This window comes from Rattus rattus, chromosome 15, assembly GCF_011064425.1.
Source record: "Rattus rattus isolate New Zealand chromosome 15, Rrattus_CSIRO_v1, whole genome shotgun sequence".
Taxonomy (NCBI): Eukaryota; Metazoa; Chordata; class Mammalia; order Rodentia; family Muridae; genus Rattus; species Rattus rattus.
The window spans coordinates 63007882-63023946 of record NC_046168.1 but is presented as its reverse complement, the minus strand read 5'-3'; the positions used below and the strand labels follow the sequence as shown (position 1 = coordinate 63023946).

General features: G+C 43.4%; 1 protein-coding gene and 1 pseudogene across 3 annotated transcripts in view; one reads left to right on the top strand and one right to left on the bottom strand.

The window, feature by feature from the left end:
• Positions 1 to 15574, top strand: part of Ldlrad4 (low density lipoprotein receptor class A domain containing 4) — a 203232-nt gene extending 187658 nt beyond the window's left edge. For all 3 annotated transcript variants that reach the window (XM_032885581.1, XM_032885582.1, XM_032885583.1), the window contains 2 exons: positions 7418 to 7471; positions 14026 to 15574. In XM_032885581.1, the coding sequence (XP_032741472.1) occupies positions 7418 to 7471; positions 14026 to 14556 (585 nt within the window). In that variant the 3' untranslated portion in view covers positions 14557 to 15574. The remainder of the gene's footprint in view (positions 1 to 7417; positions 7472 to 14025) is intronic.
• Positions 2505 to 2872, bottom strand: LOC116884471 (annotated as a pseudogene).
• Positions 15575 to 16065: the final 491 nt, after the last annotated feature.

Sequence of the window (16065 nt, the reverse complement as noted above, 5' to 3'; positions counted from 1 at the left end):
ACACATGGACACAAGCAGCGGGCTCTGACCCATAGCTCAAGGCAAGTCACAAGGACAGACTGCTTTCTCCTGGTTTGAAGTGTTATCCAAGATGCATAGAGATGAAGAGAATGACAAAGGACGATGGATAACTATATAGTCACAAACTGGACTCTCTAGATAAAACAAACGGTTACAAACACCTTGCGAAAACTGCCTTATGAAGAAAGAGGAACTCTGAACATACCTCTGAGTGGCAAGAAGGTGGAAGACATGGGTAAAAGCTACCTATTGTGGTTTGCTTGGTGCATCTGAGCAATAGGTCTCTATCTGGAGACACTTTCGGGAGGCTGTAAGCTCCTTAAGTGAGACCAAATAGAAGAAGGGGCTGCTATGAGTGGTTCTTTAATTTTATAGCCTAGACTTGCTTCAGGCCCTACTCTGAGCTTTCCAACTCTGCGGATGCATGGGCTGACCCTGTCATCATGGCTTCCCTGCTCTAGTGAAGCTTCCCCTTACAATACGTGCCCAAAACATATCTTTCTTCCTTACATTTCTCTAGTCAAGAAAAAAATAACTAATACACTTCTATGCTGGCTAATTTTCTGTCAACTTGACACAAGCTAGAATCATTTGGGGAAAAGGAATCCCATTGGAGAAAACTGCCCCACCACATTGGCCTGTGGGCAAGCGTTTGGTGTATTTTCTCGATTGGTGATTAAGGAGAGCCCACCTCACCGTGAGGCTGGTGGTGGGTTCTATGAGAAGGCAGACTGACACAGGAGAAGCAGCCAGTAAGCACTTCTTGATGTTCTCTGCATCAGTTCCTGTCTCTGGGGTTCTTCTGCCTTGAGCTCTTGCCTTGCCTGCCCTTGGTGATGGGCCATGATATGGAGCTATAAACTGAAATAAAAACCTCTCTCCCTAGGTAGTCTTTGGTCTTTTTTTCCCTAATTGTAGCAATAGGAATTCTTAAGTAAGATGCCTTCTTAACACAGGAAGGTCAGATGGATGAACTGGAAAGCTATACCAAATATGAAAGACGTTGATACCTCTCCTTCTCAAATCCTTCCAAAGAACTGAAAAAGTGAGTAAGGGTTCTTGACTCAGTCTAAGAGGCCAACAGTCTCCGTACTGAAGAAGGACAAAGAAAGCAAGAAGCGAAGAGAAAGCCATAAACCAGTATCCTTATGAACACTGATATAAAAGTCTTCAGTAAAGTAACAGAAACTTGACTTCAGCATCATTTCGAAAGAATTATACACCATGGCCAAATGTGATTTGTTTCTGGAATGTAAGGCTGGCTTAGGATATAAAAGTCAATATTACACACCCCACTAACAGAATGAAGAGACAGAAAAGAACACCCATGGGTTGGGGATTTAGCTCAGCGGTAGAGTGCTTGCCTAGCAAGTGCAAGGCCCTGGGTTTGGTCCCCAGCTCAAAAAAAAAAAAAAAAAAAAACCATGATTATCTCAGTCAATACAGAGGGGTATTTGATAAGAGTCAACATCCCTACATAAAAGTTACTTGACGAAGTAGAACAAGAAAAGGAAACTTCAACGCCTTAACTTCTTGTTGGTCTATGAGAAGCTCACAGACAATATTGTAATCAGTGGTGAAATACTAAAACTTTCCTCTAAGATCACGAACAAAATAAATATGGCTGCTTTTGCCTTCTCTATTTCACCCAGTGTGTGTTGGAAGTTCTAGCTAAAATAGTTGGCCAGGAGGAACAAAAGACTTGTCTTAGGGTTACTATTGCTATGACAAAACACTGTAGCCAAAAGTAACTTTGGGAGGAAAGATTTTATCTTGTTTATACTTCTGTATCACAGATCATCACTGAGTAGTCAGGGCAGGAACTCAGAGGCAGGAGCTGATGCAGAGGCTGTGGAGGAAGCCGTTTATAAACAAGCCTATAGGCTTGTTCCTTGTGGCCAGCTCCTGGTTTTCTCATAGCACCAGGGTTGGCCCCACACACAATGGACTGGGCCCTCCCATATCAATCACTAATTATGAAATGCCTGATAGGCTTGCCTGATCCTATTTCTCAGTGGAGGTTCCCTTCTTTCAAATGACTCTAGCTTGTGTCAAGTTGATATAAAAGGGAAAGGATGAGGAAAGGTTCCCTGTTATCAAATGATATGTAGAAAACCTTGAGGACTCTACTGAAAGAGAAAAATGCTAAAGCTAATAAGTGAAATCCAGCACAGTAGGAGGATACAAAATTGCCACTCATAAATCAGCTTAATTTCTTTAACAGTGGATAGTCTTTTTTATGTTTTTTTTGGTTTTGAACCTTTAATGATATATATATACATATATATGTATGTGTGTGTTTGTGTGTATGTGTATATATATATATGTGTGTGTATATATATATACACACACACACACATACTATGGAGCTCAAGTACATGGTGGGTGGTGAGTCACTTGGGAGTTTGGAGTCACACATGACACATCTAGTTAACAGACCATAACAGATACGGTCACAAAATACCAAGAGGTGACTAACAAGGTTACGTCTCAGTCCCCTCATCGTTCAACAGCATATTGGGGATCCCGTGGAAAAGACGACCAGGTTCTGGGCATTGCAGGGTGCCCTCCAGTACATCAACCTCAAGTAACACGGTGCCTCTTCCTCAAAAAACGTCTCATCGTGCTCAGAGCCTTCAGTCCGTGCTTTGGGTACCTCAGCCAAGTTTAAGGTGTCTGCTGGCTGCACAAGGGTAGCCCACTCCACTTTGGGGATCATTTGCGCCACAAAGTTGGGGTTGAACTGCATGGGTTTGATGTGGACCTCGGTGGCCTGCAGGCACAGCGGGAAGCCACACGTGCCCACGCCCCGCGCATGCGAGCTGAGAGGATTGTGGATGAGCAGTTCCATGTTGTCACACTGGAGCTCTCGGGAGGATAGTCAGTTTTTACAAGGAATTTTAGAAAGCATTTCCATTCACAATAGTCTTGCTAATAGTTCAAAGTAAAATGAGGAGATTACATTAAAGATATATTAATAAGATCGTCTATAACCCCATCAATCCGCAGTGGTTTTGATTGCTGCTGAAAATATAAACAAGACGCAAAGAAATGGAAAGGCATCTTCTAGAGATGAATAAAACACTGACATCTTAACGGTTTCGAAAGTCTTCAGTATCTGTAGATATCTACAACCCAGGGGTGCTTATTACAGAAATTAAAAACAAATCCATCTGACAACTTCTATGATAGCTCTGGAGCCATCAATAGCCGAAATGATTTTAAAGGAGAACAACAAATTCCGGAGCTGGTCTCATCATGCTTGACCTCGAAAATCAATACGACGTCAGCAGTAATTAAAACAGTGATATTGGGATGAAGAATGACGGTGTGGGCTTCAGTGAAATAGATTAGACAGCTCTGAAACCAACCTTTCCAAAGAAGGTCAAGAGACCGCCAACCCGGATGCCAAAGACTCTCAATCAGCAAAGAACAGGCTTTTCAAAACTGATGTTGGAGGCTGGATCTCCACATGCGAAACAAAGTAGGGAACCCTGATCTTACAACACATCTAAGAATTGTTTAAAAAAAAAAACAACAGTGTAAATGTTAGAGCGAAAACTTTAAAATTCTGTCTTGGTTTGGCTGCTGGAAAACACCACCATAGGTTATAGACAGTTGGCATTCCTTCACGGTCCTGGATATTGGATGTCAGAGCTCATAGTACTGTGAAACACGGTGCCAAGGTCAAGTTCTTGATGTGACCTGCTTCTGGACTGGTGAATATAACGTCTTGTACATCTTATGTGGGGAAGGAGAGCTTGCTAGCTCTCTGGGCTCTTCTAAGATAACTGATTGTATATTCACAATGACCTCATACTCTTGACTGAACTACTTCCCTGCCCCTCCAAATACCTCCACATTGGGAACATTTCCTACCTCTTCACAGCCCATCCAAAATGTGTCAGATGGGGGAAAACTAGTCTTTGTGCTCCAGATCTACACGTGACACAGTTTTCATTCTTTTTAGTAATAAAGACAGAGATCTGAAAGATCAGGCAATCATCTTCTCGGATACTGAGGTTTGTGTGTCAAACAGATGGGATCTGTGGGATGGCATGACTATTTAATGTTTTGAGACCAACCAGAAAGAAGAAACCATGGAACTGGTTTCTCAACTGTACAGGAGAAAGTAGATGTGTGCCTTTAAGCCTGCAAGCTTTTTGTGCTCCCTTTCCACGGGTATGTGAATAAAAAGCCCAAACTCCCAGCATGCCCCAGTGAGCCAGTCTTCATGCTGTGCTCCTTGAGGTTGGCCATGGAGACAAGTTCAGAGGCTGAGCTCTAGGCCAGTGGTTCTCAGCCTGTGAGATGTGACCCCTTTGGGGGTCAAAAGACCCCCTCACAGGGGTTGCATATCATGATTCCTGACAGTAGCAACATTACAGTTGTGAAGTAGCAAGAAAACAATTTTATGGTTGGGGGTCACTCACAACACGAGAAACCGTATTAAAGGGTCAATATTAAGAAGATTGAGAACCACTGTTCTAGATCAATTCAAAGTGTGCTTAACACACACACACACACACACACACACACACACACACACCCTGATGCACACATACATATACTTATTATATGTAAACTATAGAGTATAACCTGTATCAGTTATTCATCTGTTGCTTTAATAAAATTCCATGACCAACAGCAAATTAAAGAAGATAATGCTTAGCTTATGGTTCTAGAGGGAGAGTCTACAATGCTGGGGAAGGCATGGCATGGTGTTCAGAGTATGAGCTGGTAGATCATATTTATCTGCACACAGGAAGCAGAGAGAAAGCACAGGAAGTCAGGTGAGGCTATAACCCCTCAAAGTCTACTTCTAGTAACATACTTTTCTCCAGCAAGGCTTTCTCTTCTAAAGGGTCCATAAGCTTCCCAAACAACAGCGCCACCAACTGGGGCGCATGTGTTTAAATGCATGAGTCATGAGGGATATTTTTCATTCAAACATTAGCAGGCTGTATCTATATACAGAAAGTACAGTCACACACACACACACACACACACACACACACACACACACACACCTCTGTCATGGGCCTTTTATAGACACAGACTGAGAGGTATTGTTATAGGAAAGCATTGTTATTGTTAAGGAAACACTTAGTGTGTTTATCACTGTCTAGGCTCTCACCACACAGAGCCTTGTAGACTTGGAAGAAAACTGTTCTATCCTGATGGGCAAAGGTGAGGGTGAGGAACTCTCTTACTGTATTATCTGGAGAATAAAAAATAGCGTGTTCATTCACAATGAAGATTTGATTGCAGGAAAAACTCCAGGGGGGTGGGGTGGGGAAGAAGCATATCATAAGCCTCAACGTTGCAGTGCTCTTTGGAACTAACTCTGTCCACTGTCTCCCGGCTACTAGGAGCTTTGCAAGGGTACAGACTGCACCTTGAGGTCTGTGGTTATGGTTATCCTTAATGGACAGCCGAGGCACCGAAAGGTGCATGCGGGAATGTCTAAAGTGAGGAGAAGCCATTGAATTCCCTATGCTAGACAGGCCTTGTCTTCAGAGACAAAGGAGGCCATGGTTGCAGAAGATAAGGCAGGGTGAGCAGAGAAAGGATAAAGTCAGGATGAGCAATTCTGCCTTCTATCAGAACGTTATTAGGCATCCATTGTGGTTCATGGGTGGCTGCCCCAGGTAATGACCCCACTAAGTAATTCCCAGTGCAGAGTTTTAACAAGCACCTATAAGGTATGACAGGCCAAGTAAGGAGGGATGTCTGAGAGGCTGCTAGGGACTCCTCCTTGCAAGCGCTTTGGTCGGATCTGACAATTTGAAAAGGAAGCCACTAAGAATAGTCATTGCCATTGAGACAAGTTGAGCCCTCGTTCTTGATGGCGCCATTAAATGATTGGAGCTGGGCAGGAAGGAGGGAGGAGAGGTGGCAGTGACTGGTGGCAGTGTGGCTAGAGGATCTCAGAAATACCAGTGGACTTGCTCTCTGGAATCTGGTGCTAGTTACTCTTTTGCTGTACTGGGAAGGGGATCCATCAGTCACACCATTTGATTTAAGTCCTTCGCCTGTTGCCAGGCACAAGCTGTAATGATTCGTTACATAATTTCATAGTCGGACCCTTATGCCCACACTTCCTCCGAACAGCTGGGTCTGTTGATATTTTTGCTACTGAGTCCATGATGTCCTGGGAGTATCTTAGGAACGGGTTTTATGTATTGGACAAAACAATGTGGTTAGCAATGAAGTGAGTATTTCTGTTGGAACACTGGACACTGGAAAGAACAGTGTGCACTTGCATCTGTTTCACTGTGGCTGTTTTTACTGAGGACTCTGCAGTCTGAGGAAACTCCGTGATCTCCTGAGACCAAGTATACATATCCCCAGAAGTCCAAAAATACAGGTGTCTTCCCTCTGCAGAAGATCTTACTCTGACAATAGCAATGACAGTAAACCAAGAAACTCTTGCAAATAGCCAATATTTAACCTCAAAAGGCATATCACCATGGAGTGCTTGGTAAACATGGTGTAGGAAAACAGTTGTTCCAATAATGAAGTTATATGCTTAGACCTTGATAGTCTAGTCAAAGTTTTTAAAATTCTTATGTATGTATGTATGTATGTATGTATGTATGTATGTATTTATTTATGTATGTGTGTATGTGTGCAAGTTTGTGTGCCCTGGTGCATGTGCAGAGTTTGAGGGATAACTTTCCGGAGTCGGTTCTCTCCTTACCACTTGGATTCTGGGAACCAGACTCAGGTCTTCAAGCTTGGCAGTAAATGTTGTCCCATCATGGCTGGTCCTTGCCACACATTTCTCGAAAAGACAGCTCCTATTTATTATTATGTGAATATTCAGGCTAAACATTAATAGAAGACCATAGAAGTTCATCCAGGCTTTGGAAACTGCAACTAATGTTGAGAGCTGACCTGCATGGGGTTGTATCTCTGTGGCAGCCATAGACTTCAGGCTGTGTGGTAATGGGGGTATGTGTGGCATTTGATCCTGGCAGGCCAAGATGATACATTCTTCTGAGGAGGCTTCTCAAGGCTTATCTACCCCAGGGGTCATTCAAGGGTAGGCCCCGACTGTGTATAGTTTGATGGCCATTTGAAGCACATGGTTACATAGACGAACCAGTATTTATGACTTCAAATCCATATGTCCAGGATCTAAGGTCTCTAATTTTGTCGTTGGGTTAGAACATTCCTCTTAGATGTGAGGCATGCAATGGGACCAGCTCTTTCCTGTTCCCATGTTTTAGACAAGTGAGACATTGTCCAAAGAGCAAAGTGATTTTTGTTTCAAAAAAGTGGGTTTAAAGATTTGGGGGGCTACTGCTGCTGTTGTATGATGCACATGATTTTATTATGAAATGTGATTTTCTTATCTATTGTTCCCCACTTCTCTTCTTCCCACCTCCAGGAAGGGTCCCTGTGGCCTTCTGACAGCTCCGTGCAGCGGCCAGGGGCTTCAGAGGTAAGACAGAGGCTGGGGGGAGAAGTCATGGCCACAGCCTTGGATTCAAAATCAACTTTAGTGTGAAGTCATTGTCTGTAACTTTGCTTAAAAGGGCCATAAGGACTTTCCCTTAGAATCATGTGTCTAAGCTTTATGTAGAGAATAGGTTTAAAATTGCTGAATATTGGATTATCTTGGAGCTACTGACTGAGTTTTACAAGTATAGTCATAGTTTTAACATATCAACTTGACCCATATACAATAATATGAGTTTTTGAGGCTAATTCTCATCACATAGACCTGGTTTGGCTATGTAGATCAGGCCAACCTTGAACTCACAGAGATGCACCAGTTTCTGACTCCCAAGCCAGGGTTAAAACATGTGACATAATGTTCTTCGATTATCTGAAGTTTTAAGTATTTCAGTATAAATATAAAATAACAAAACTTAGATGTACAAAGATCATGAAACAATGAAATTTGTGGGACCCAACGTAGGTATTGGCGGTCAGACTAAACCAAAACTCTCTCAGGAGAACTTTCCAGTAGCCATCTGGGTGAGGGTTGGAGGCACTGTGGTAAATATATATATATATGTATGTATGTATCACGTCTCAGAGGTTTCTTTATGGAGTTTTCTGTTTTTTTAAAGCTCATGTTGTTTGCAAGTAAGAGTAACTTACCTTCTTTCCTGTTTGTATCTCTTTTACTCCATTCTCTTGTCTTACGGTACTAGCTGTGACTTAGAACACTATATTGAATACAAGTTCAAAGAGAGACCACCTTGGCTCCATTCCCGACTTTGGAGTTAATGTTCTAAGTGATTCCCCACTTGGTATCATGTCGGCTGTAGGTTTGTCATGCATAGCCTTTATTATGTTGAGGCACATTCTTTTCATTTCTAGGTTCTGCAGGGCTTTTGGCCATGAAGGGATGCTGACCTTGTTAAAGGCCTTTTCTGCATCTACTGAGGTGTTCATGTAATTCTGTCCTCAAGTCTATTTATGTGCCGAATTAAATGTTCTGATTTGCATTTGTTAATCTAGCCTTGTGTCTCTGGAATGAGATCAACCTGTTGATGTGCTCTTGAACTTGGCTGGTCAGAATTTTCTTGAGAACCCTTGCATCCCTGTTCATCAGGGAAACTGGTCTGTAGTTAGTTTCCTTTCTCTGTTGTGTCTTCATAAACTTTTGCTCTTAGGGTATTTCTTGCCTTGTAGAATGAGCTCAGTAGTCTTCCTCCCTTTTCTAGTTTGTGGAACACTTTGAGGAGCACTGATGTTAGCTTTTCTTCGAAAGAAGGAGAAAGAGGAATTTCCATGTATTCGTTGTGAGTTTTTTTGTAGTTTGTCTTGCTATGGCTTTCCATTTTCATTGCATTATGACCTAATAAGAAACAAATTACTCCAGGTCCTTAGTGTTTGTAACCTATAATGTGGTCTATGGAGAACAGATTTTGTGGACTCCTGAGAACACTGTGTACTCCATATCCGTTGCATGGGTTATTCTAGACGATTTGTTAAATCCATTTGAATTGTGGTATGCTTTAACTCTGAGGTTTCTTTGTTGACTTTCAGTTTAGATGCCCTATCTGGAGATGCAAGTGGGGTATTGAGATCACCAAGCCTTGTATCATGATCCATGACTTTTTGTTTTATGGAATTTGGAGGTCCCCATATTTGGTGCATATGTATTTGTAATTGTTATATCTTCTTGAGTAATATTTCCTTTATTAATGATGACCTTATCCCTTCTAATTTCGATTTGAAGACTGCTTTATCATACATCAGAATAACTACACCAGCTTTTGATTTCCATATGCATAGCAAAATAACTTCAGCTCTTTGAAATGCGTGAGTGCCTTCACCCATGAGTTATGTTTCTTGGAGAAACGGGTATATATTTCTATCTCTGTACGTGTTTTACCTCTTTATTAGGCTAGTCAAAAACATTTGCATTTCAGGTTGTTATTGGGAGATGTTTACTAATTCCTGACCACCACTTCTGTTGTTATTCGAGCTAGTTATTGTTGGTTCTCATGGAGTTTGTTCTTTTCTGTGGTCTCTTCCTTCTCTGTATATAACATTCCTTTTAAGTCTCCTCTGTCGTTTGACTTAAAGATCAGAACTGCTTTAGTTTGTGATTGCCTTGAGACGTGCTTATTTCTCTGGCAACCTCGCTCTCCTGGATATCCCAATCTGCGGTCCTTACTTTCAGGGATTGAGATCTGTCATCCCATGCGCTCTTGGCTTGTAGGGTTGCTGGAGAGGTCTGGTGTTATTCTGATGGTCCTTCCTTTGCAGGTGAGTTTGTATCTTTCCATTGCAGCTTTGAACGCTGTTTTCTTTCACTTGCGTTTTTGCTGTCTTGACTGTAAAATGTCCGGGGTTCTCTGGCCGTGCCTGTTTTGAGTTCTCAATGCCTGTGCTGTTTGAATGTTCGTCTCTTTACCTAGATTGGGATAATTTCTGTTTCTCTGAATACTCTATGCTTTTAGTGTTCATTTCTAATCTTTTCTACCCTGGAGAGTCTGGATTTTTCCTTAGATTTCTTAGCCGTTGTCATTCTTGTTCATTTCCCCTCTTATTTATGTTTGACTGTAGTGCTTTGTCAACCTGGCCCTGATTATCTTTCTTCTGCTTGGGTGACTTTACTGGTAAAGACTTCTACTGCATGTTTTTTTTTATTTGATTCCTTGGATATTACACTTCCATCTTTTTAGGGGCTTTTTTTTTTCTCCCAAAAGTTCAGAATCACACGTTGCCTTGTTTTTCCATCTAAACATTAGTTTAGATAATATTTCCATTGTGGAGGTGTTGATTTTATTGAGCTCAATTCTTGCGAGCTCAATCCCCAGCACCATTCAGGAGAAAAACAGAAACAAAATCTGTTGTAATAGCAGTAACATGTCATAGTTATGGAAATACACTTAACATCAATGATAGCTCACTGATAAGTCACTGAGACGACCATATATAGCTGGGCGTGGTGGTGCACATCTTTATTCAGCCCTTGGGAGGCAGAGGTGGTCAGATCTCTGTGAGTTCAGGACAGCCAGGGTTATGAAAAGAGATTATGTTTTTAAAAAAAAGGGGACCACATATATATGACCATGAAGCTAAAATAGTAAAACATGGTATAAGTGTGTTATGGGTTTAAAATTACTTAAGGTAAGTACAGAAATAGTGAGTGAATGAGGCAGAGGAAGGAGACAGGGAGAAGGCCGAACCAGAGGAAGCTAGATCAAGTAAAAGAGGAAGAGGAGGAGAGGCGAGGAAATGTTATTAAAGGACAAGAGATTAGGGGGAGGAGGAGCAGGAGAAAGAAAGTAAGGATTTCTCAATAATGCATAAGTTGGAAAACAATTCAGATAAGTACAAGAGGAGGGGGAAAAGTGACTAGCAGTGGTTCTCAGCCTTCCCAGTGCTATGACCTTTAATACAGTTCCTCATGTTGTGCTGACCCCCAACCATAAAATCATTCTGTTGCTACTTCGTAACCGTAATTTAGCTACTGTTAAAAATTGTAATGTAAATATCTGATATGCAGGACATATGACACATGTCCCCTGTGAAAGGGTCGTTCAACCCCCAAAAGGGTCATGGCCCACAGATTGAGACCCACTGGTTTAAGAGCAGATGAGATGGCTCAGCGAGTGGAGGTGCTTGCCACCAAGCCTGATGACCTGAGTTCAGTGTCAAAAACCCACATGGCAAGGAGAGAACAAACTCCTGCAGTCTTTTGACATTCCCTCACCCCCAATGTGAACTGTGTGTGAATGAGAGCATATGCCTGTAATGTAAACGTAATAACTTTAAAAACATTAACAATAACATGAAGTCAAAATACTATTAACTATAGAGTGGGGAAGGGAAAAACTTGAACAGGAAAGAGAAAAGGAAACTTAAAGGAAAAAGAATATATTTTCAGTAATCAAAAGACACAAAAAAAAATAGAGGAGCATGTGAAGGGGAGGAATAAAAACATAAAACATTTTTTAAAATATAATACAAATAAAAACCCTGGTGTGTGTAGTAATACAGGGGAGCCATGGGCCAGTGAGATGGCATGGTGGGTAAAGATGGCTGCCGTCGGGCCTGATTCCCCCAAGTTGTCCTCTGATCTCCCAACATGTGCCGAAAGCCACGTCCTGTCCCTCCCCCGTACACAAATAAATGAAATTCATATTTTCTGATTTATAAAAAGAATCCCAAAGGAGAATAAAGATGTGGCATTGGAGCCTGATTCTGGGTCCTTGAGAACTGGAGATTGCCACTTAGATGCACGGAGGGGCAGGGGGCAGCTAAGCCTGTACTGGACAAGTATATGATGTCTGACAGAGCTGTCTTTATCTTGACAGTTTTCCTTTACTTACCAGGAGTCTCTGGTGACCATAGTTAGCTTTGTAGTGGAGGGGTGGGCAGGCTGTAACATCCTTCCCGGTCTCCATGACCATAATCCTAGGGTGGCTGATGTTTTAGCTGGGGCGTGCCTCCCCAGTGCTTTGAAACTGAGGAGAGCAACATACTGAGCTTGCCCATGTGGAGGATCTGTGTTCTCTACACTGAAGATCTCCTACTCCTCATCCTGCTGGAAAGGTGCAGCTTTTGTAGTGTCAGATACACTTCTGGGACATCAGAGGTCTCCAAGTTTTTAGCAGTAAAAGGGCAGATAGGTGGTTCTAGCATTTTATCCATTCACTGGCCTCTGGATCAGAACGATTGCATTCCAAGATTGTTCTCAATCCAAGTTATCTGTTTCAGGCTATCCAGGGGGAAATGGTCTCTTTCTATATACACCCTAGCATGAACCTAGCCTCATGTTTCCGCCCCTCTTTGGCCTGACGCCATCTACGCATCCTGATGTCCACAACTGCTTCACTGTGTCTTCCCTCATCCAGGGCCTGTGTCAGATCACAGTGAAGTTGGCTGACCTTCAGCTGTTCCCAGAGCTTGGTTCCCTGGGGCCGCTCCATTTTAAACAATAGATCCTACCTCAGTGTGGTAGCAGTACGGTCATAAAGTCATAAAGTGTGACCGAATGGGACCTTCTCTGCTGATGATCTGACCACTTAGGTAATTGCTAGCTCGGCAAAGCTTGCAACTGTGTCTGGAGCCTGGGAGGTGAGGGCTTGTCCTGAGGGTAGAGACACCAGTCTCTCCTCCAGCTCCCCTCCTGTGCCAATCAGGCAACCAAGTAGCTGGGGCTATATTCAGCTCACTTCTCCATGCTGTGTTTCCCCTTCTTCGTTTGACATCATTTGTGGATTTCTGAAGCGTTTTCTGCCTTTGGAATAATGTCTATTTCCCATTATTCTGACTTTCTCTTTCACCAGCTTACACGTTGGCAGCCTATACTTTACTGTTTTAAAGAAGACTCCCAAGAGTTTTAAAGACATTTTGGGGAAAGAAATCTACAATGCTATTTACCTTGAAATGTAAAGTTTTCCATATTAGCAACTTAAAACCGCTGTAGTAAACTTATAATGAAATAACTGTAAAAGTATAGAAATCCAAAAGAAATCCAAGAGTTTCTGCTTTATTTAGCTATTCGCAGAGTATTTAACCTCAGAGACCCCTGTCCCTTGGCTCATCCTTTGGGATCCAGAGCTGTCAGGTCCCAAGAAAACAAAAGGCTTGCTCTGCCTCATCTTATATTTTATGGGTAGAGCCACTGAGGCTTGGATGAAGTCATCTGTGACCTGGCTCCTAGAGGACCACACCATGTTCCCTGCCCCAGCCCTGCTCCCTGCTCTCTCCACTCCATGAGGTCTCATTTTAATCTTTGTTGCCTGCCCAAAAAATTCCAGTACATCCAAGTCTTCAGTTTAGCCCCTCCAGATATGCTAATACACATTAGGTCTAACCCCGCCCCCTTCTTGAAAAACAAACAAAATGACTCTGGATGTCATAGTTAGGGTTTCATTGCTGTGAAGAGACACCATGACACAGCAACTCTTGTAAAGGACAGCATTTAATCTCCCTATCAGAGGGGGAGGAGTCACCTCCTTACCAAGGACCCTGCACTTGACAGCTCCGGGATCAAGAGCAGCAGATGGCACTGGTTCAGAGGTTCAGTCCATTTTCATTATGGTGGGAAGCGTGGCAGTGTCTAGGCAGGTATGGGTGCTGGAAGAGCTGAGAGTTCTACTTCTTGTTCCGAAGGCAGCTAGAAGATTGTCTCCCAGGCAGCTAGGAGAAAGGTCTCAAAGCCCATCCCCAAAATGACACACTTCCTCCAACAAAGCCACGCCCACTCCAACAAGGCCACACCTACTCTAACAAGGCCACACCCACTCTAACAGGCCACGCCCACTCCAACAAGGCCACGCCTCCTAATAGTGCCGCTGCCTGGGTCAAGTTATTCAAACCACTGCACTAGACAAGTTCTTTTTTGTTTTACATAGGAAATGATGTGAGGCGTGTGTGTGTGTGTGTGTGTGTGTGTGTGTGTGTGTGTGTGTGTGTAACCTGGTGTGAACACAGAGCAAGCTTGAGCTTCCCTCAGTCCTTCCCGTTGGTGGTCACTGTTGTATTGAGAATGTCCTGAGACCTCTTCTCTTCTCCTTCCAGATCATGTGTGCCCCACGGGGCAGGGATAGGTTTACGACCCCATCTTTCATCCAGCGGGATCCGTTCAGTCGTTTCCAGCCCACCTACCCCTATGTGCAGCATGAGATTGACTTGCCTCCCACCATCTCCCTGTCAGACGGGGAGGAGCCACCTCCTTACCAAGGACCCTGCACTCTACAGCTCCGGGACCCAGAGCAGCAGATGGAACTCAACCGAGAGTCCGTGAGGGCCCCGCCCAACCGAACCGTTTTTGACAGTGACTTGATAGACATTTCTATGTACAACGGGGGACCATGCCCACCAAGCAGCCACTCGGGCATCAGTGCAGCTACCTGTAGCAGTAACGGAAGAATGGAAGGGCCGCCCCCGACTTACAGCGAGGTGATGGGCCACTACCCAGGCACCTCATTCTTCCATCACCAGCACAGCAACGCACACAGGGGCAGCAGACAACAGTTTCAGCCGAACAACTCAGAGGGCACAATAGTACCCATCAAGGGCAAAGACAGGAAGCCTGGGGACCTGGTCTGATTCCCTCCAGAGTGCACTTTTCAAGGAGAGAAAAACCTCGGCAGGGAGAGAGAAAGAGAGAGAGAGAGAGAGGCCCGCTGGCCCCACTGCCACAGTGTTGTCCAGCTTTACGTGGTACAGCTGAGTAAAACCAAAATGTGCAAACACGGTCTTCGTTTCTGATTCCTTTCACGGGAATTGCATGCAAACAAGACTGAAACACAATACAAACTTCCATCCGGTTTGACCACACAAACAGTGTTCATCTTGGGGCAGGGGTGGAGAACAGGGTTAGAGATGGTATGAGCTCCACAAAGGGGTGTGCAGAGAAAACCCAAAAGGCTGCTTTGAAGACATCATGAAAGTAAGACCCACAGAGGTATTTTTGACATATTTAATTCCAAAAGGAGACTTCGGATAAATGAGGCCACAATGGCCTGTTTTATAATTAACTGAATAAAGAAGGAAGAATTATTATATATTATCATGGGGAAGAATCAGCCAGTTTGCTTTTTCTCCAAAGGTGTGAAACTTATTTTGTTTTTAAAAATATGAGTCAAAACTCCTGTTTTGTGTGCCAAGGTTTAAAGTTGGAGAAGTTAGATGAGTGAGAGGGAAGTAATTTGTGTTGTGATGGTATGTTTTAAGAGTTGCACTATCTCAATGTTTAAAAATATGGATGAGGGAACCATGTTGTGTGAAGTTCTATATGTTGTCTTGTCACCTATGGATGGCTATCATGCCCAAGGAGCACTCTTGAGTGTCCAGAGAGTCATACAAGAAAGGTATCTGGGGATGTACCCCTGGTGTTCGCCAAGTTCATGTGGTTATGTCGCAAGAATTTGCAGCCAGAAGCAGTGTACTACTGAGGTATTTGGAGAGGCTGGTGAAAAGAAACACTCGCATTGTGTGCTGAGCGTCATACAGAGCTAGTCTTATTCCCAGCGGGATCAGCAGTGTAGACTTTCTTTTTTCACGGTAGCATGAGATACCTTCAGACACATACCCTATTTTATGCAATAAATTGTCTAAAATGCGAGCTGGTTCTTTTGCGTACTGCTGAACTATGGGTCACAGTGAGTCCCACTGCCTTCCCAGTCCCTTTCCTAGGTAGGCAGCTCTGCTGAGTTGGCACCACCAGCAGTTGTCCCCAAGGCCACTTGGCTTCCTAAGTGCCGCGCTGGCAATGGTTTCTTAGGTTTTAATATGCCCCTGGACCTGACAGAGGAACAAGTTTGGCGTAATAAGCCACTACATATCACCAGTGTTGTATGTTAGGGGAATCCTGCCAACACTCATGCCACACTCCCTCTGCACAGCCGGTCTTTGTCCCGTGGTCAGTTAGAAGTTAGAGGTGATGGGTCAGGGTGTGACTCAGGGCAAGGCATGGCAGGCAAAGTTGCAGCTAGAAAATGGCTTCTTAGTATTTGAAGTCAGTCTATGATTTCTAATATTTTTTTTATGTAGAATTAAAGGAAGAACCCAACACCTTTCTTATGCAGATCCAAGAGCTGGCTTTTAAAATGCACT